This window comes from Lutjanus erythropterus, chromosome 23, assembly GCF_056507025.1.
Source record: "Lutjanus erythropterus isolate fLutEry1 chromosome 23, fLutEry1.hap2, whole genome shotgun sequence".
Lineage (NCBI taxonomy): Eukaryota > Metazoa > Chordata > Actinopteri > Lutjaniformes > Lutjanidae > Lutjanus > Lutjanus erythropterus.
Window position 1 is genome coordinate 14773017 of NC_139339.1, and position 20366 is coordinate 14793382.

At 40.9% G+C, this 20366-nt stretch overlaps 1 protein-coding gene across 1 annotated transcript in view; it reads left to right on the forward strand.

The window, feature by feature from the left end:
- The window catches only part of tesk1b (testis associated actin remodelling kinase 1b), a 35300-nt gene extending 15451 nt beyond the window's left edge, over positions 1–19849 (forward strand). Inside the window, exons 3-11 of the mRNA XM_084712749.1 lie at positions 5020–5141; positions 5329–5377; positions 7372–7518; positions 9196–9278; positions 14567–14657; positions 15719–15802; positions 16780–16866; positions 17751–17844; positions 17920–19849. Coding sequence (XP_084568875.1) covers positions 5020–5141; positions 5329–5377; positions 7372–7518; positions 9196–9278; positions 14567–14657; positions 15719–15802; positions 16780–16866; positions 17751–17844; positions 17920–19025 — 1863 coding nt within the window. The 3' untranslated portion in view covers positions 19026–19849. The remainder of the gene's footprint in view (positions 1–5019; positions 5142–5328; positions 5378–7371; positions 7519–9195; positions 9279–14566; positions 14658–15718; positions 15803–16779; positions 16867–17750; positions 17845–17919) is intronic.
- The last annotated feature ends 517 nt before the right edge of the window (positions 19850–20366 follow it).

Below are 20366 nucleotides of genomic sequence, written 5' to 3' on the forward strand. Positions count from 1 at the left end.
TCAGGGACTTTTACTGGCGGTCCCTTCACACTTCAGCTCAAAGCTCGCTTGTCAAATCAGTTGAAGCTTTCCTGTTTTTGTGTTGAAGTGATGGCTTGAAATGCTGATTCCAAGGCAAATTTTGCTTTTCATCTGCTTTTTAAAAACGCTGCCAAACACACATTGCATATTTAATGATGACGATACTTTATTTTGAAGGGTAGATTGTTTTTTTTTTGTGTGTCTGGCAACAGATCAGTCTTTTATCATATAAATACCTCAATAACACTACTGTTAACTAAACATTTAGATCTTTTGCAGAATCCTACGGCTACAAGACTTGATGTATTTCAACTAACAAACCCTGCCGTTTAGTAAGAGACCCTCGGTCATGAAAGTAATCATGAAATGCACGAGGGAAAAGAGGCCTGTAGAGCTGACCCAGTGTCCAGAGGCAAAGTCACTCAGCTGTGTGTGTGTAGTTGTCCTGTGGTCACACACTGCCACACTCCACCTCCGCAACACTGCAGCAACATGTGATTTGTTCTGCAGACTGAGTTTTCTCTCTTCACTTACAGTCAGTATTATCGCTTCATGCTGTATACCTGGAAAGACATTTTGGTCATGTAGTAGAGCTGCAACTAAGGATTATTGAAGGATTAATAATTTTCTTGATTAATCAATCAGATGTTTGGTCCATAAAATGTCAAAATCTTGAAAAATGTTGATCAGCGTTTCCCAAAGCCCAAGGTGATGTCCTCAAATGTCTTGCTTTGTCCACAATCCAAAGATATTCAGTTTACAGCCAAATCGGACAATTTTCTTAGATTATGACTCATATGAATGGATTAAATTTAATAGTTGAAAACAAATTGCTTGCTTGCCTAATTGTTGCACCTCTTTCATGTGGTGCAGCCTAAAGGATCACAGACATGGATCAAACACAGGCCTGTAGCTGCCGTTGAGGACAGCAAGGACATGTCCTTGATATTGTGTGAGGGAATTTGAGCGTTTTTTTAACATCCTGACGAATTTACAGTGAGGGGTAAAGGGAATAACATTGACCATATAGTTACAGTGGCATGCGTCAAGTGGGAGGATATATTGGGAAGCAAATGAACTGAACTGTCAGGATGTTCAGGACCTGCTGCTAACGTCTTGGTGCCAGATACCACAGGACACCTTCAGAGTGCCTGTGGAGTCCATAACTCGACGGGTGTTTTGTTGGCACGAGGGGGACCTACACAATATTAGGCAGGTGGTGTTAAAGTGGCTGACATTTAGGCCAAAAAAATCAACTTTAAAACTACTTTAAAATTGCAGGATTTGACATTTCTCACCAGAATAATATTCCTGGCATTATCAGAAGTGCTTTGAAACAATATTTAAGTCAGAATAGGCCAAAAACGTACATATATATATATAGGCAATTAAATTATTTTAGAAATTATTTTATAATACTAAATTTGTTTTGGTGGCTAGCCTAAAATTTCTTTGGTATCCTGAGCTCAGGATTTCCAAAATTTTTCTGATGTTGAAGGATCAAACTGAGAAATGGAAGCTGCTCATTTTCCTGCAATTTCTCTTCATATTTTAATATTTGTCTAAGAAGCCTTAACTTTTAAAGGTCTAACGCATTTCTCTTGCCCTTGTGTGCATCCTCCATCTGCAGTCTGTGACACATCCTCCTCCTCTCTGTCTCGCTGTGCATCGGTCCGCCCCATCGGGCCGCCAGCTAATGACAGACATCGCTGCACATGTTGGCTGCTGCACAGAACGAGAGCAAAAAGATGCCCGTGACCTTTCCTCTGCTGACAGCAGCACTTTACAAGGCCCAGAGTGTTTGAAGGAGAGCTTCAGGGTGTGTCTGAGCGCGTGCATGAGAGTAGACGGCTGTTGTCGTGGGTGTATTTGTTCTGAGTGAGTGTGTGTGTGCTTGTGTGTGTGTATAATTGCTTCATATCATGGGGTAATCTTGATGTAGGCGTGGACATCTGCATTCCAGTGGTGAGTCCATGGAGATGACCAGTAAAGTGGCACAAAGCATTTGGGGAAAAAAGCCACCACACATACCTCGTGGTGGCTGTGCAGGGTTTTGCTTCTCAGATGGCAAAACACACACACACACACACACATACAGACACACACACCTGAGAAAATGTTCCCCTGTGGTGAGTCAGACAGCCTGTAATGATGATGAGTGAGAGGTTGTTTATTTGGAGGCTAAAAACTGTCGGGGACAAAACAGCCGGGTCAAGCAGCGTTGCAATTCCAGCCACTGCTGCATCAGCAGTTGGCTCACGTTTGCACTGTAACCTGCCTATATGAGTCAGAGTGTGTATTTGTGTTTGTTTGTGTGTGTGGCAGGCTGTGAGAGTCACAGGATGCCAGAAGAATATGTAAGACTTTCTTTAAATAAGTGAGAAGCAGAGCCCATCAGATATATCAGTCAGCCAATATTATCGGCCCGTTGTTGACCTGTTACAGTTGTGTATGTGTTGTCCGATGTCTGGTAATATGAAAACTTTTTTACAAAGACAAGATATTTAATGTTCAAACTGATTAACTCTATGGTTTTGTAAATATACACTTTTTCTGAATTTTCTGCCTGCAACACATTTCAAAAAAGTTGTGACAAGAGCAAATGTTGCTTCTCTAAACAACACTTGGTTGATAAAATTCATTCTCGTTCTTGCTCGATGTACGACTTCAGGTTCAGGTTCAAGTTACTTTATTGTGATGTTCTCAACTGCAGTATTTCAGTGTCTGCCACTTTTTCTTTCTGAGTGTCTAGGTATTTATGATTTATGCATTATGGACTAATTTGCAGGTCACAATAAATTCTAAATATTCTGAATTTCTGAGAGCGCCTGGTACTTTACAGACACAAAATAATGATTTACTATTGAGGGTCTGGTGAATTTGAACATTAATCTGTTGGTAAACCCCCCCCCCCCCCCATGTGAATATATGAGGAATACTGGCCGATCCATCTGGCAGAATGTTTTACTCCCTGATATTGGTATCGGCATCAGCCCCCAAAATCCAGTATGGGTCTGCTGAGAACGCAGAAGAGTGTAGTGTGATGTAAATCCACAGCCATGCAGAAGTTTGCCAGATAAATCTGTGCTAATGGAAGCAGGAGGAGGAGGCTGTGTATAAAGAGTCCACCTTATCCTCTAAGTGCTGTAAATATATAAAGTGAAGATGAGATTAGTCTTGCACTCCTTCCACAGTCCTGCAACGTGTTTAAATTTCTGTTCCAACTTCCTCTCTGCAAGAGGAAGCAGCTACTGTACACAACTTTGTGTGTGTGGGATTTACATGTGTGCATCCATGCATGTGTGCAGCGCAAGTCCTCAAGTGGCTTTGTGGAGAAAGGATTTAGTGCAGCAGAGATCGTCTCTCATTGACTGGCTGTTAAAGATGAAGACGGCAGCCTTAGCCTAGTGTGCATGCACGTGTGTGTTAATAGCATTACTCGCTGCACTCTAGTCTGGTCTCTAATAGGCTTTGTGGTTTTTCCATCGCCGCTCTGATCCAGAGCCCAGCTGAGATCCAGGCCAGAGTCGCACTGACTTCAGCTTCACACTCTTGACCGTTCGCACAGTCCCTCCTCTGTCTTTCACCGCACACTCCTATCACTGATGAAGACACAACCTGAAACCCTCCCACACTACATCGGCTTTATTATTAGCTCAAAGGAAATCTTGTTTGCAGTCAGGCATTGAAAGCCTGATTCCTGATAAAATGCCAACGAAAGTGCCTCCCTGCAGCTAAAATCCCAAACCAAAGACTGCAACTTTAATTCACAAATTGACTTTTAATTAGGGTTAGGTATTGTTTAGTTTTGGTAGAAATCCCAAAATGTTCCTCCTTTGATATTTTGATTTGAGAAATTTAAACATGATTTTCTTCAAAACCTTTATTTCATTTAAAGGTCTGTGTTCTTTTCAGGGTTTTTCAAATGGAAACTCCCGCTCAGCTGTTAAGAAAAAGCAGTGATGTAGGTTACAGTGATGATACCTTAGGGGTTTTTAATGTAGCAACATCAGTATGCAGAAACCTACACAGAAAACGTGGGGAATTTTTTTTAGGAGGGCTGGGGAAAATAGCATTTTGATGCTAAAGCTTAGATACTTTTAACGGTCAGATTTGAATACTTAAAGGTCCAAAGTGTTAGATTTACGGGGATCTATTGGCAAGATATACATCAGTTCTTTTTTTCTTGTTTCATAATGCCAACTTCTTGCCTTCACTTGCTTTTACAGTGTCCAACACTGCTAATTACATGCATACAGTACTGTTGGGTTTTCTCGCAGTCACACTTACACAGTACTGACACACACAGTTTAATACACAAACTCTCACACACAAACTGACACACACTCTGGCAAAGTGTGCAGAGAGAAAAAGTCAGAGGTGTTTCTGAGGAGGAGTGTTCAGTGCTCATCGTCTGCTGCTGCTCGTGTGCATTTCTTTTGGAAGTCAAACTACTTGCCAAGCAAATATGCACTAACATGTAGCCTGATGGTTGGGAAGCATGTCGCATCACCATGGTTACCATACCAGACGGAGCCATCGCTATAGCAGCAGGCCGGGGCAGAGAAACAGCCAAAACAAATGAAGAATCTCATCTGACCTGCTAGCGTTTTGTGGCAAGTTTCCAAAAGCAGTTGAGCTGATATGACTCAGCACTGTGTCGTAGTTTAATTGTGGTACTTTACTTTGTGTTAACTGATTTATAATTGATTATCATTAGTACTGTGCTGCAGGCCATGTTGTCTGTGCTCATGTGTACTGTGAGGTATTTCAAATAAACCTCTCCATCAAGCTTCTCTTAAAAGTGGAACAAGCTTTAATTGCTTCACAGAGTCCGTTGGGACAGATTTAAGTGTATTTTCCGCTGGTAAATTGCATCATATCTTTTCTGATTTCCACACAAACAATGTCAGTTTTGTGTCATTTCAGTGTCAGTTAAGGGTCATTTAAATGCATTGAAATAAAAAACATTTTGTGTGGGTTTTTTTTTTGCTCCAGGTGCAGCATCGTGTGTCAGGTCAGGTCATGGCTCTGAAGATGAACATCTTGGCCAGTAACAGAGCCAACATGCTCAGGGAGGTCCAGCTCATGAACCGACTATCACACCCCAACATACTCAGGTAACTGAAACCTTTGATTCCTCACATGATGTCCTTGTGTTTTCTGTTTTTTGTTGCCTTTTTAAAAATCTGGCACTGGATCTGCTTTGTCTGGTTCACAGGAAGAGTCTGACGCGCTTGTCATGAAATCTGTTTGTGTGCGTCTAGAAACTGTTGTCACAGTTGTGTTTGTCTGTTCTGCCTGCAGGTTTATAGGAGTGTGTGTCCATGAGGGGCAGCTCCATGCTCTCACAGAGGTAAGGTGGCAATTAACCTGCTGCTGAGTAGAAGAGTACAGATATATATTGTTTCTAAGAATCTTAAATTGATTTAGGAAAAATATCTCGGTGCCATTTGTCTGACCACTATTTTTAATTGCAATTTAGATGGTGAAAACCTTCTGTTAATTCAACAACAGGTGACCCACGTTGTATCAATCAAAGAAAATGAGTATAATATAAATAATAAACTACCCATACTAATGAATTAATATATCTAAACCAGTTACTATTCAAATCTTTCTCCTGTTTCTCTAATGCAAACCAAAAGACAAAACTTGACAATTGCATTCCCAACCAAGAAAGTTGTTCTTCCTGAACAATCACTGCGGTAAACATGAGGTACTATAATCACCAAGTTGTTTGTGATTGTGAGGAAAATCAGCAGCTCTCTTTAATCAATCAATAACACCTTATTTAGAAAGCAGCCTCAAATAAATCAAATGCAAGTTGAAGTGGTCTAAAAACTATTGCAAAAAAAAACAACAGGTCATATAATTAGGAAATGCATACCATAAATTTATTATAGTAAAATAGTAGAAGGTTAATATAATATGGTCATGTTTTTATAATACAAACGCATAAACTCTGTCGAATAGAAAGTAAAAGCATGTCCGACTGTCTGTCCAATGAGGCCACAGCTGACTAAATTACACAGACTGAGGTCAGGTGGTTCATGACATTTCACCTGTTTCTTAAGTATGAAGGGTTTACCTGACATTGCCATGGTAACTGAGCTGGTCAACAGTGCAAAGGGAAACAAAGGTCAGAGGATTGGTGCTCTCATGTGTGTGTGATGGTGTCACTTCATTGTGTTTTTCTTTAAAATAATGAATTGGTTATAAATGGACACTGGAAGAAACTGAATTATCTCTAGGGCAGTTTAATTTTTTCTCTATAAAATGTGGGAAAAAAGTGAAATTCAGGTCACCTTTTTAGTTGAGGTGCACCATATAACCTTAACGTCCTATGTTCACGTCACACCACTCTCCTTTCCAAGTCTCTCGTTTCTATCTCTGCTGTCACTATCTAAAAAAAGAAAAGACACACACACACACACACACACACACACACACACACACACACACACACACACACACACACACACACACACACACATACACACACAAACACACACACACACACACACACACACCTAAGTCCATCACAATTTCTCATAACTTAAGGGTACAGCTTGTACTTATTGCCTGTCTTGTCCTTGCAGCACTCCAAAATGTAGATATATTCAATTTGTTGTGATATAAAACAGACAAAAGCTGAAAACCCTCACATTTTAGAAGCTACAGCTAACAAGTGTTTGGCATTTTTGACAAAAGACTTCTCAAATGATTGACTAATCTCTTCGGCACTTCTTGTCTTGTAATTGTCATATCACAGTTTTTCATTTGTCATCACTTTTCAACGCCGTCCATCAGAAGAAGCAGTAATATAAACTTTGGACTCATCAATGAAACGGAGCAATAAAAACAGAAAAGAACAATCCCTGACGTACTGATAACAGATTAAATGATTTTTAAAGGGAGAGTTCGGATTATTTGATGTGGGGTTGAATGAGGTCTTTATTCATAGTGTAGTGTATTGTTTACAGTTATGGGTGCCAACTTGGGCACTTCAGTGTATGATCTGTTGGTATTGATAATTATTATCGAGGCAGAAGAACATCACTTCACCATTATATTGAACATAATATAAACTGTGCAGGCTGCGTGCAGCTTGACCTTCACTGCAGCTGCATGCAAGGGTGAAATACTAAGTTCACTGCCTGTGATCTGTCGCAAAAAATCCCTTTAATATGACGACTTACTGGTCCCAGTTTCCCAAAACAATAAAGGAGGCAGCTTTCACATCAACGTCCAAGCAGTTTCAATTAATATTTCAATTAATGTAATGAACTCATTGAGCTTTGATTTGTGTGTAATTAACTCTTTCTTTTTTTTTTTTGGATTATCCAGTACATCAATGGCGGTAACTTGGAGCAGCTGTTGGGCAGCGACATGTACCTGTCATGGAGCGTGCGGCTCAGCCTGGCCCTGGACATCGCCCGGGGACTGCAGTACCTGCACAGCAAAGGCATCTTCCACAGGGACCTCACCTCCAAGGTGATGATGCAGACACAAACACACACGCATCAGTGCCCACGTACAGCACACACACATCAATGAACATCAGCACAGATTGTTCCTCCACAGAGATGCAGCTCCTGAGGCACTGATACATGTGTAGTACATGATGCGCAGTAAACTGCAGTTAGTTAATGTATGGATTTCCACAAGAAGTAAACAGATATTTGTTCAACCGTGAGTCCTGTGCTGCAAACATTTGGCGATGTTTTGCTTTAATGTAGATTTTGTTAGAGGGTCTGGTGCAGATTTGGAGGATTAGCAGGTGCATCACAGATCTTTCAAACACAAACAAAAAAGATCCGTGGGAAATGTTGCACTGTGGATGTGGGTCAACTCAGAGTTTTGAATAATTAATAAATATGCAAATTTACTGTCGGAAACAGAAAACTCTAAAAAAGCTTCCAGCTTAATTGATATAAACAAACTAATACTAATGTTAACACGCTGAAAAGTGGAGGTCCTGACTCACAGATAGAAGATAGAAAGGAGGGGAAAACGATGCACTCATAAGCAGGCAATCAGGCAAGCATTTTATATGTGGCAGTTTTTAAAACAAATTTTAAAGGTGTGAGAAAAGACTGAAAAAGTCAGAAAACAGTGGATTAAAACGTGGTGATAAAGTGCACAAATCCCAAAATCTAAAGCTCTAAAGCATCTTAAATTTTAGTTTTACGTAATATATTCATTTTTTTTTTTTTTTTTAATATTTTCAGTTTTTAGTTGCAGATTAGTTAAAAAAAACTAAACTATTTGGTTTGATTTAGAAAAAATAGCCACACTGGTTATTTACACCCTGGGTGCAAATAGCAATGTTGGCTGCTGACTCCTGGGAGCTAATTATTGTATGGATCCGGGGCCAGCTAACATTTGTGGGCCCCTGACAACCCCTCATTTCTCAGACTCTCTGTATGCTATGTTTAGAATATTTTCATTGCTTAACTTTGCTGTCGGACAACCTTTTCTGACAGAAAACCACAGTTGCATAAGCCAAAATCCACTTTCTCCAAGCCAAGCAAACTCAAATCAGCAAAATCAGCAATTATACTTTGCAGAACACAGGAGTTGCTGGTCTACTGCTGCCTCGATCTGCTGATTTATTTTGCAATGTTGTGTGACTTTAGTGTTTTAAGAGGTTAGTTCTGATTCAGCAAAGTCGGACAATGTATCGGTCTAACTAAGAGATGGAGGTACAGAGGTCGATCACCAACTCCAGGTTCTGCGAGGTAAAATTACTGATTTTTGTCGATGGAGTTTGGTTGGTTCAGAGAGAACAAGATTTGGTTTAGATAACGGTGATTTCCGGCCAGAAAAGGATCTCTGAAAAACCCTTATTATTTCTGGTTTTTATTGCGATTTAGTGGTGGATGCAAATTTGCAATTAAATACCCCAAACCAATTGCCACATGATGAACTTGGAGTCTTCAAGGCCCCTGAGGGTCTGGGTTCATTTGGAAACGTCAGGACTCCTATATGTTCACCTAAAAACCTTTTTAAGCGAGCGAGGAAGAGCTCTGCACTATAAAATCTTACATCAGCATTTGAATACACACAGAGGATTACATACAGCTATATAGAAAGGAATGCTTAGACACACACTTTACAGCAGCAGGCTAACAGTGATCTGTGTGTGTGACCTGTGACCCCTGTGTGCAGAACTGCCTGGTGCGCTGGGAGGGCTGCGTGTGCTCAGCGGTGGTGGGAGACTTTGGCCTGGCGGAGAAGATCCCAGATTACAGGTCGGTCCATAACAGTCCATTCATCAAAACTTCTATCAACACTCTGCGATTAGATAAGTCACGCTCAATAAATTCACATTCCTACACTTCACACTTTGTGTCATGTGTTTCTGCTGCTGCTGCTGCTGCTGTAAAAAAATGTCTCCCGCAGCTTCTCTTTTCTCTCCGATGACACACATTCACACACAAAATGAGACCCGTTACTCACACAAAAGCACAGTCGGGTTTTTCCGCATGTTTTGGTTTACTCCCCTCTCCTCCGCCACTCACTCTTTGGGGAACTTTTAATATTATGAAGTGTCATTTCAAGAGGGAAGAGGGACAGACAGCGGCTTGACTCACAGAGGTGGTGTCCATATTTAATCCGAGACTTGCCGCTCCGTTACCGTTGTCTCGAAGCGTTTCCTCCTCTGTGTTCACAGCTGTGTGTTTTTAATATGCAGTGACATTTATGCAGCATATTTTATTCACAGCCATAAATTTCACTGATCATAAATGACCGGCGAAGTTACAGTCGACATCCAGTTTTATTGTCTTCAGCTGGTTCTCTGGTGACATCATGTAATAAAAGTAGTAATGCCACAATGGGAAAATATTCCACAGTGACGAAGGAAACATTTTGCTGTGAAATGCACCCATGCAGAAAAAGTTGCCACACTCATTGTGAACAGTAATGTTGTGCAAATGAAAATCTCCCAAGTCTGACAAAGAGAAAAGACAAAAATCTCCAGAATTGGAAAATATATAGTCTATCATCCATGTACAGGAAAAAAAATGTTGAAATGATTATATGATGCTCCCCTTTAGGTTGAATAGATGTTTAAAGTCTAAAATGCATTGTGTCATTGAAGTGAAAAAAGGCTGTTTTTAAAGGTTTCAGTTCATAAGTTGACACTTGAGACATGTTTGTATTTTTTTTATATGACAATAACCATACTTTGTGAACCTGTTTCACTTTTAAGATGCAGTCTAAATCATAAAAGTAGTAATTAGAGCCATCAGATAAATGAAGTTCTGTAAAATTATTATGGTTTAGTTTGACATTTTTGTTTTCTTGGGATAAAGTTTATGCTGTAAAAATCCATACCATCACATATATGTGAGTCTGTGTGTGGAGCGATTAGCTACAAATCATCACATTATTTCTGTTTGTGCAGATCAAACAAACAAGATATGTGTTGATTATTAAGCTTTGAAGGTGTAAGTGAGCACACAAGCCTTGTTCTGTTTAAAGTAATAATCTTGACTACTGTATGTTTTGATAAGCTAATCGCCTCCTGTGATAACCCCCCCTTTTTCCCCCAGTATCTGTATAACTGTACGCTATATGTAGAATATTTTTCACCCCTTAAACTTGCTGTCAGACGGCCTTTTCTGATGGAAACCTGTCTTTATATTAGCCAGACTATCTCTTGCAGATCCCGTCTTAATTGTTTGGTAACTATAGTAATTAGGGTTACTACCTGATTTAGTAAAAAAGCCATGGAACAGTTACTAAGTCAATGTTCCTGTCCATATTTTAGATAGGAAAAGTGTATTACACAAACATCCTAACTTCCCCAAATCTCCCAAAACTCTCTTCAACCTGTAGTAGTAGCTAACTTACTATGTTAGTGTTATGTTACTACTTCACTATATTACAACCAAACAATTACAAAGCTGTTTAGTGGTTGTTAGGTAACAGACATTAAAGTTGATAAGCAATGTTGCAAGGGTGTTTAGGAACTTTAATGTACTTCATCCTGTCTTATCTCGGTTTTAGAAATCCTTAAGTTAGTTTGGATTTTTGAGTATTTTAGGGTGATTTTTATGCCTTTGCAGTGTGTCATCCCCCCAGTCTATCTAGACTTTTCCTGTCCTCACTTCACCTGTTCTATCCAATAAAGGGCTGTAGGTGGGAGTCAAACCCACGGCCACTGCAGACGACCCATAACCTCAGCTTCTTATCTTAACTCGAGTAGTTTCTGTAACGTGGACCCTGATCCTTTAGGCAAAAATAGCTGCTAAATGCTCCACTATTATCGCCAGATAGTCACTGACTTTGTCTGCTGTTTGGTGCTGAGCAGGTAGAGTGGGCATAAAACCAAAACAAGGGCTAAGAGAGGTTATAAAGCTCTGTAGAGCCAAGAGGATCTGCAGAGCTGTGCAGTAATTCTGTGGAATATCACTATGAGTTAATCTCTTTCACACATGTAGTCCTGTGATCCATTGTTGTTATAAAAATAAAAATAAAAATATATATTAAATTAGACTGGTCTCATCAATCTTTCGGCAAGAAATGAATATTTCCCAAAATGCCAAACTATTCCTTAAAAGTTTCGGCAAGTCAAATTATAATTAAGTACTTCAGTAAACACACTTTGTTTTTCTTTCTCTTGCTCCCAGTATATCATGCTACGCTTGACTTCTCCTCAACGTCCATATAAGTCCATGACTCAAACTAGACAATTTGGCCTCTTTTAAGAATAAAGTTTGTCCATAAATGGATCAGGCACTGAATTGATAACAATATATAGAGCGTTAACTGGATCTTTGGGAGTGGGACGTTGAGGCTGACAGAGGCAGCCCTCTGCCCACAGCCTTACAGACACACACACAGATATGTGCCATTAGCTCCTCGGCCTCCCCTCCTCGCTCTGTCTGCAGCCACTTAGTAAACACACGAGTCTTACTGAGACGACACAGCTGCCACTGTAACCTGGCCTGCCCTTTTCTGTGTGTGTTGTGAATGTGTGGCGTGTGTTTCCGCTAGCTCCGTTTGTGCCCCGTCACATTTTTGTGCTTACACAAGTGTATGTCACTGTCAGTGGGGGGGGGGGTAGCTTGCAACTTTGGTGATTTAGACAAAATTTTGAAAAACCTGTCAAGATCATCAAATGAGCTGAAAAACGACTGTCCATATACACCTCCAATTCCAAAAAAGTTGGGACGTTGTGTAAAATACAAATAAAAACAGAATGCAGTGATTTGCAAATCCGTTTTAACCTATATTGAACTAAATACAGTACAAATACTAGATATTAAATGATGCAAACTCAGGGCACTCAGTGTTTACAAACTGCTACAAATTGTTGAAGTTTTGAAAGTGAAATTCTTTTTCATTCTTGCTTGATAGACGACTTCAAAAGCTCAACAGTTCGGGGTCTCTGTTGTATTTTGCATTTCATAATGCACCGCACATTTTCAATAGCAGACAGGTCTGAACTGCAGCCACGTCAGTCTAATGCCTGAACTCTTTTACCATGAAGCCACACTGTTGTAACGTGCAGAATGTGTCTCGGCATCGTCTTGCTGAAATAAGCAGAGACGTCGGGATGGAAGCATATGTTGCTCCAAAACCTGTATGCACCTTTCATCATTGACTGAGCTTTTCTTCTTTAGCCCAGAAGACACAACGTCATGATTCCCTAAACACTGAAATGTTGACTCATCAGACCACAACGCACTTTGCATCAGTCCATCTCAGAAGACTGCGGTGTTTCTAGATGTTCTTGATATATGGCTTACTCTTTGCATAGCAGAGCCTTAACTTGTGTTTGTAGCTGCAGCAACAAACTGTGTTTACAGAAAACAGTTTTTTCTACATGTAGTGCACTGTGTTCAATTTAATACAAGTCAAAAAGGATTTATAAATCATTGCATTCTGATTTTATTTCCGTTATACAGTGTCACAACTTTTTTGGAATTTGGGTTTGTAGATAAAAACGAGGCTAAAAAGGTGATACATGGCATGGCATCACCTGAATGTGTCAATGTCATTGTGTATTTTTGCATACCTGCAGCCATCAAACATGAAGCCTCTGTTTGCTCCGGCGTCTGATTCAACAGCAGCTGGTGAATTGTGTTTCCATCGTTTTCAAGGGCATGTTTGCTTTATATTTTAGTCAAACACTGCTGTATCCTGTGGCAGAGCACTCACAGAGAATGGACGATGTTGACAACCCTTCTCGAATATATGTGTGTGTGTGTGTTTGTGTTGGAGTGCTACCACTGTGCTTGTGGCACGGACGAAAGGAGGGATGGAGGGAAGGAGAGGAGATGAAGGGGGTTTAGGAAAAGCACTCCAAATAAGGTCAAACTATTCCAGTCCTCCTCCTTTTGCTCTTACTGCCTTACTGGATCTGTGCTGGCCCTCATATAACTAGTCACTCTTGTCCTTTACTCTCCCATCATCCCTCTGGTGTTGCTGCTTAGCTCTTTCCCTCCGTTGCAGTCTGTTTTGTCGTTTCTGTCGGTCCACTTCTCCAAACTGTGTTTACGTTGGGAGCTGCGACCGTCTCGTCTCCTCATTTCTCCCTCTGCCATCACTTCCCTCGCTGTATTTTTTGCAGTATCATAGCCCACAGTAGCAGATGGAAATAGCACAGAGAGGAAGTATCTGCCAGCAGGGTGTGTGTGTGTGTGTGTGTGTGTCTTTGTGTACGTGTACGTGTGTGTGTGTGTGTATAAGCACGTTGTCCTTGCACATTCTTGTGTTCCTTCCTTTTTATTCAGCTAAAATTGCACAACGATATCTCCACATAACTGAAAAACACTGCGGTTTCTTAGATACAGAGGAAGTGCACACAAACACAGCACAGAGCCAGGTCTCACCCCATAAAACCTCTCTTGATTGGGTTCTGCGTTAATGAAATGGAGCGTGATGCCCGCCTGCTTGACTGTTCTTGTCCACACATTTGTTTATATGTCGTCATCGTCTCGTAAAAATCTCCTGTATGGAAAACTGTTTTCATCGTTTCTCATGCATCACTGATGGGACTTTGCTCTGAAACATGCATCATTTCCTTCTGGTGTAAACATACCTGCATATTTGGTTTAGCTGTTGATCCAAAGCCTTTTTATCAGGACTGCAGCTACTGAATGTTGTCATTATTATGTAATCATTTTCTCAGTTGACACATCCTAAGAACCGTTGTACCCTTGGTCAATGATCTCCTTTCCTCTGTGTCTCTGTACTCAGATGTGGTATATGTTAGGCTCGATGTTGAAAAGAAAACCAGTTTGAAATGGTAGCTAGCTACATCTATTCTTCAGTTTTTCATTTTAACTGATTCATAAGCCCTTAAAGAAATATTCTTACTTGAGGCTGTGACTTTTTTTTTTTTTTGTTTGTTTTTTAAAGCCATACCCCCGAAAAATTCAGTATAACAAGAACTTTTTAACTTTGGTGTCGTGAAACGGATTTGAGAGATTTTTCTCACTCAAATAAATGCTGGGTTAACATGAAGCTTCATTCTCTCCTCTTTCCTCCATCTATCCCTTCCTCTCTTTCCTCTCTCTCTCTGCAGTGACGATGAGGAGCAGGAGCCTCTGGCTGTGGTCGGCTCCCCCTACTGGATGGCCCCGGAGGTGCTCAGAGGGGAGGTGTATAATGAGAAGGTACTGACGGATTGCATTCTTCATTACCCGTCAGCTGCAGATTGTAGCGAGAGTTCAAGGTCCACAGCGGGTGTGATGACAGCCAGTCAAATAAACCAAGGCACTGAAGTAAAACAATAAATATTTAATAAATCAGTTATGTCACAGGCAAGCAGGAATTTGGTTATGTAAGGTGTACTTCTTGGCCTGAGTGGCTTAGTGGAAATCTTGATTGCTTGTTAGGGTTTCATTTTAGGGATGATGATGACATTTTCCTGTGTTATGCAGCCTGACTTGGCTCACAAGAAAGTACAAAGTAGTATCAACCAGATCCAGAGTGTAGTGCATATTTTTAGATTATACTGCAAAAAATAAAACAAATCCACATAACTTACATATTTAAGTCAAGACAGGATGTGCAGCTGTAACCAACAAGAGAAATTAGGCTTAACAATCTTTTCCAAGTTTCTTAAGTAAACAAAAAATAGGATCATGGCATGATAACTCTCAGAAAATATCTCAGTACATTAGTTATTATTACTATGTTATTAGTTATAGTGACCTTATAAATGAAGGGTTTTTTGGTTGAACAAATGCTTTATTGTAATATTACAAAATGTATATCCTGACAGACATGAAATTTAATAGAAAGTTAAGTTTTAAAACACTAATACAGTAGAATTCAGTACTAAAGATAAGTAAATGTGTATATATAACTGTCAATTTTCATACCACAAGATACAGTTAAACCATTATACTGCTACAACCCTACTAGAAAACAAAAAATCAAAAAATCAAACAATAATTCAAATTTTTGATATTTGATCATATATGTACCAGAACATTTGAGTTATTTTCCAATGTTTTAAAAATAAACAATAATTTAATGTTAATGTTTTTAAAGTTTGCTTAAATGAAAGTTAATAAATTCAGTTACCAGAGCAGTGAAAATAAGATCCAAAACATAAACGCAGAAGTGAAATATAAACAGTGTGATAGTTGTCTTCCTGTTTGTATTTGATCTCATCCTTAGTTCTCAATATGTATCTCCCTCTGATCGACTCGTCTTCCTGTCTCTGCAGGTGGACGTGTTTGCATACGGGATCATCCTGTGTGAGATTATTGCGAGGATACAGGCTGACCCCGACATCCTGCCACGCACTGAGGTACCGATGACAAATTGACAAATCCCCCTGTTCCCTTATCATCGCATACTCATCATCTTGTGCACGTCATTTCATACCACCCCTTATTATATAACTGTGAACTATCGAGGGGGAACTTTATCTGTATATTAAGTCATTAAACCACGCAGGATCACAAAACAAAGTGAAATTCTCTATACATTTATTTTTCATTTTATTATTTTTATTTTTAAGGAATTATTTATTTCTTCACTTTTTAATTTTCATTTCATATTACTATCGCCAATATGTTTTATACAACACTTCCTGTTTCAAAAGCATCTCCAGCACATGACTGTTGTGCAAGAAGCAAAGCCAGACTTGTAATTTTAAACAGCAATTTCGCCACATTAGATGATTTAGAAAAATCTATAAAATGGTGCACATCTTGTTTTGAAATCAGACTGCTGGTTGTTGTCATGGACAAACAGGAAGCTGACTTTCTTATCTTGATAGAGGTTTGCACAACCACAAAATGTTAAGAGTATAGACTCAAAATAACTGAACATAAGACGAGAATCACGAGTGCCTTTTATGATCTGTGTATATGCTGTGTGACTCTCCTGCTCACTTCAGACATTATAACGCACCCTGTTCCACATTAAATACATATTCTAAACTGGTTTTAAGTGAAGTGTCATAGAATGAAGTATTTTTCCAGTATTTGGTATACATTTTGCACCATTTCTAGTTGGCACAAACAGCATGCATAATAATAAATTACAGAATACAGTAAGCAGTTGGTATGAATTTAGGACACTGCATCAGTGTTTGGGCCATGCCGAAAGTCTTTGAAGAGGGGATTTCTCCCCCTTGTGGTCATTTAATCATACAGCAGTTGAAGTCACGTCACTGTCTGGCTGTACTAGCTCATTTAAAGGGCTCTTAAAACAAAAATTAAAAGAAATTCTTTGGATGAGTGTGAACTCTCATGTACCTTTTTGTTTGTTTTTGTCCAGGACTTTGGTCTGGATGTGGAGGCCTTTCAGCAGATGGTGGGAGACTGTCCTTCTGACTTCCTGGAACTGGCCATCGCCTGCTGTAATGTAAGAAACACATCTGACACACACGCACACCCATATATACAGTCTTTGGTTTATGATTTATGTCCTCCCTGCCTTCTGTGTTTAGTCTACGTTCTCTTCTTTGCTGTGGGGCCATTTGTGCACATTAGCCTATTTTTGGGGGGATTTCATGATGGTAAGAGTCTGAGAAAGTCCTAAGGTTGTGTGTCATGTCACCTCATGTGTACTGCATTATGTTAATGCAAAGCAAAATACAGTTCAACAGCACCACTGAAAATGTCCTCCAAAATGACCATAAATCAACTCTACTCTGAAACAGTTTCAGGAAACTATATATTACCTTCATGAAGGCAGGATTTATTGCAGGACTGTTATATAACACTGCATTAGTTTTAGCTTGTACATAATAAACTGACAACTGAGTGTATGACAAAAATTTATAGTATCTACTGCATTGCTTGAGATAATAAAAGGTGGCTTTTGCTTTGCCTTTTTCATACCAGATGCTGAATATTGTTGGAACATTGTAGGTCTATGCTTAATGGTCCTGTCATGTTTAAACAGAGCAATTATAGAGCATTTCTTTAACCTTTTTAAAATACCCGCATAAGTGCATATATCTCATCACAACGTATGGCAGGGGCAGTGGTGAACTTCAGCCTTTTACTACCTTTTACTACGAGCTGAGAAAAGTAGAAAACAGGTGGGATTTCACCTCACTTTTTATGTAACTTTCTGCTGTTTACACGGTTCATGCTTCCTGATCTACCCCTTCAATTATGAAATCAAAGCTGGGTTTCTTGCTCCACCTATTTGTTTGAGTTTATGGACGACCAAATCAATGTTTCATTAATGCTTGTTTTCAATCTGTTGAATTTCTCCTTTTGGTTTCTCTTTCCTGCCAGATGAATGCAATGGTCCGTCCATCATTCTCCCAAATTGTCATGGAGCTGGAGAGGAGACAGGCTGAGAGGAAACAGAAGGACGAACCAGTCAAAGGTGAGTCATCAAACACTCCACAGGGTAAAAGTTAATTAATATTGAGCGCCATTCATTCTTTTCTTCTCTCTTTAGCTGTTTGTCCAGTGATTGGCTCTCTGCGAAGGCGATCCCTCTGCCTCCCGTCAGATCCTCGCCTCTCCCGTAGCAAGTCCGACATGCTCCACCCCCCGGACATGATGCCGCCTTCTGTCACCTTGGCAACTCCTGCTCGGGTCAACCCCTTCTCTCGGAGGGAAGACCTCAAGGGTGGCAAGATCAAGCTGTTCGACACTCCCAGCAAGTCCGTCATCTCCCTCACCTTCACCCTGCCGCCTCCACCGGACTGCGATGACCCCTCTGCAACTGAGACAGTTGACGGTGACCAACCCAGGAGGCACAGGCGCTGCCACTCGCTGCCGTGTACACCTCCTCCGCATCTCACATCAGCGCCGAACACTGTCCTTACGGAGGAGGAGGTGGACGCTGTAAATGGAGAAACAAACGGAGAGAGTGAAGAGGAGAAACTGTTGGGAGAGGAGAAGGAGGTCAGAGAAGGGGGTGACTCAGGTCTTCCTCTGTCCCTTGAACCCCTATCGCTGGACCAAGAGAAGGAGGTGGAGGATGGAGAGGAGGAGCCCATGGACTGCACCAGCTCCCCGGATACACAAGACAGCACTTCATCTCCCTACTCCAAACTCTCCCAGCCTCCATCCCACTCCTCAACTCCACACCAACCCTCTACTCCTCCCTTCTCAAACGGCTGGGGATCAGCCATTTCCAACGGGCCGCCGTGCCTGCCTCCCCTTTCTCCTTTGGACAACAACAATGTGGTCGTCAGCCGACCCTTGGGGTGGAGCGCCACCACCACCAATGCTCCCACAGCAGCGAACAACAATGGCTACCACTCCCCTCCCAGCGACCCCGCTGGTTCTTCCCCGTTCGGCTCTGGCAGCGGACACTCGCTGGACCAGGAGGAGGTGATCTCCTGTCCCGGCTGCTGCCTCGCCGGCTTTCGCTTCCCTTCAGTGTGTCTCCGAGCTCCGCCGCGCAGAAATCCCTATAAGAACTTGAACGGGGACCACGCAGCATCACGTGGACTTCTTTGTCCAGGGCCCAAGGGCCTGCCGCCCTCTCCTACCCCAACGACCACCACCACCAGCCTGGAGCCAGGACTTTCCTTGCCGGGGGCGCAGACATAAAATCACAGCTTCTCAACACCAAATACTCACAGAAAAGATGTGTGGAAACTCTGCACCAAAAGCTCACTGGAGATTAAGTGGGTCTTCTTAAAATTTGCACAGATTTTAACTCAGCAATACCCTGCTTACGTTCCAGACATGCTCTTTTGGTGCAGGAAAGGTTCAAAACACACTCCAGGCTGACTTTCTCCATGAAAGCTGTGGGACAAAAAGAAACTGGTATCCTTGTTGCATGTCGCCCTCTGCTGGGCTGAGGGCGACACAACTTGATCTGACTGAACGGCAGCGTCCAGAACTATTCAGCATGTATACACTCCAGTTCGGGGCCCAGTTGTTTAGATTGTGTATATTCACAGATGTAAAGATTCTTATGACTGATGATACTGATGATGATGATGCTGAAATAAGGAATGTTAAGCTTAGTATTATTACTGCTGCAATGATTTTTGATGTTTGGTGCTGTTTCTGAATGAACAGGCAGTTTTGCTTTAATGTCTTTAATTATCAACAGGTGTATGGCGCACTGCAGGGCTGTGTGTGTGTGGACATATGAGTGTGTGTGGTGGGTTCAGTGTGAGAGGCTGGATGTGTGTGAGAGAAAGAGAAAGGATAAGAGAGTGTGGGCTGTACACCGTTCTTTTGTTGCTGTATGATCTCTATTGGCCCTTCTGGTTGCCTGGTTTAAGCACTTCAACTGTATTACTGTTAATAAGGAAACTATTGATGTCATTATTACTTTTGGGAATGAATGGTCAAAGACCTGCTTAAGAGATGTACAGATTCTTATTATTTAAATATGGCATTGAATAAAAAGATAGAATGCAGTCATGTTCTCCTGATATCGATCTCCTTTCTTTTAGCCATGTGTGTAGCCTGGTTCTGATGATGGTATTGTCGGTCAGTCGGTCCACCACTTTGGTCCAGACTGAAATATTTCAACTATTAAGATGGATTGCGTTGATGGTGTCATGATGCCTGGACAACATATTCTGATGGTGTCGATGAAACCTGCACTTTTCCTCACCTTGATGTTGACAAATATGGTTTTGAATGTAATTTCTTGACAACTGTTTAGATGATCAGCTATGACATTTTGTTCAGATATCGGTGTTCTCCGACTCCTTCACTTTTCACTGAGCGCTATCATCACGTCAGCATTTTAATTTGCCTTTTTGACCCAACTACCTGTAAACCCAACGAAATTCCCATCAGCTGCATTTCAGGCTTAGCCCTAATTGGCAAATGTTAGCAAGCTAACAAGGTAAACAAAGATGATGAATATGGTAATGCCATTGCCATTGTGAGCATGTTGACATTAGCATTTAACTCAGTAGCACATGT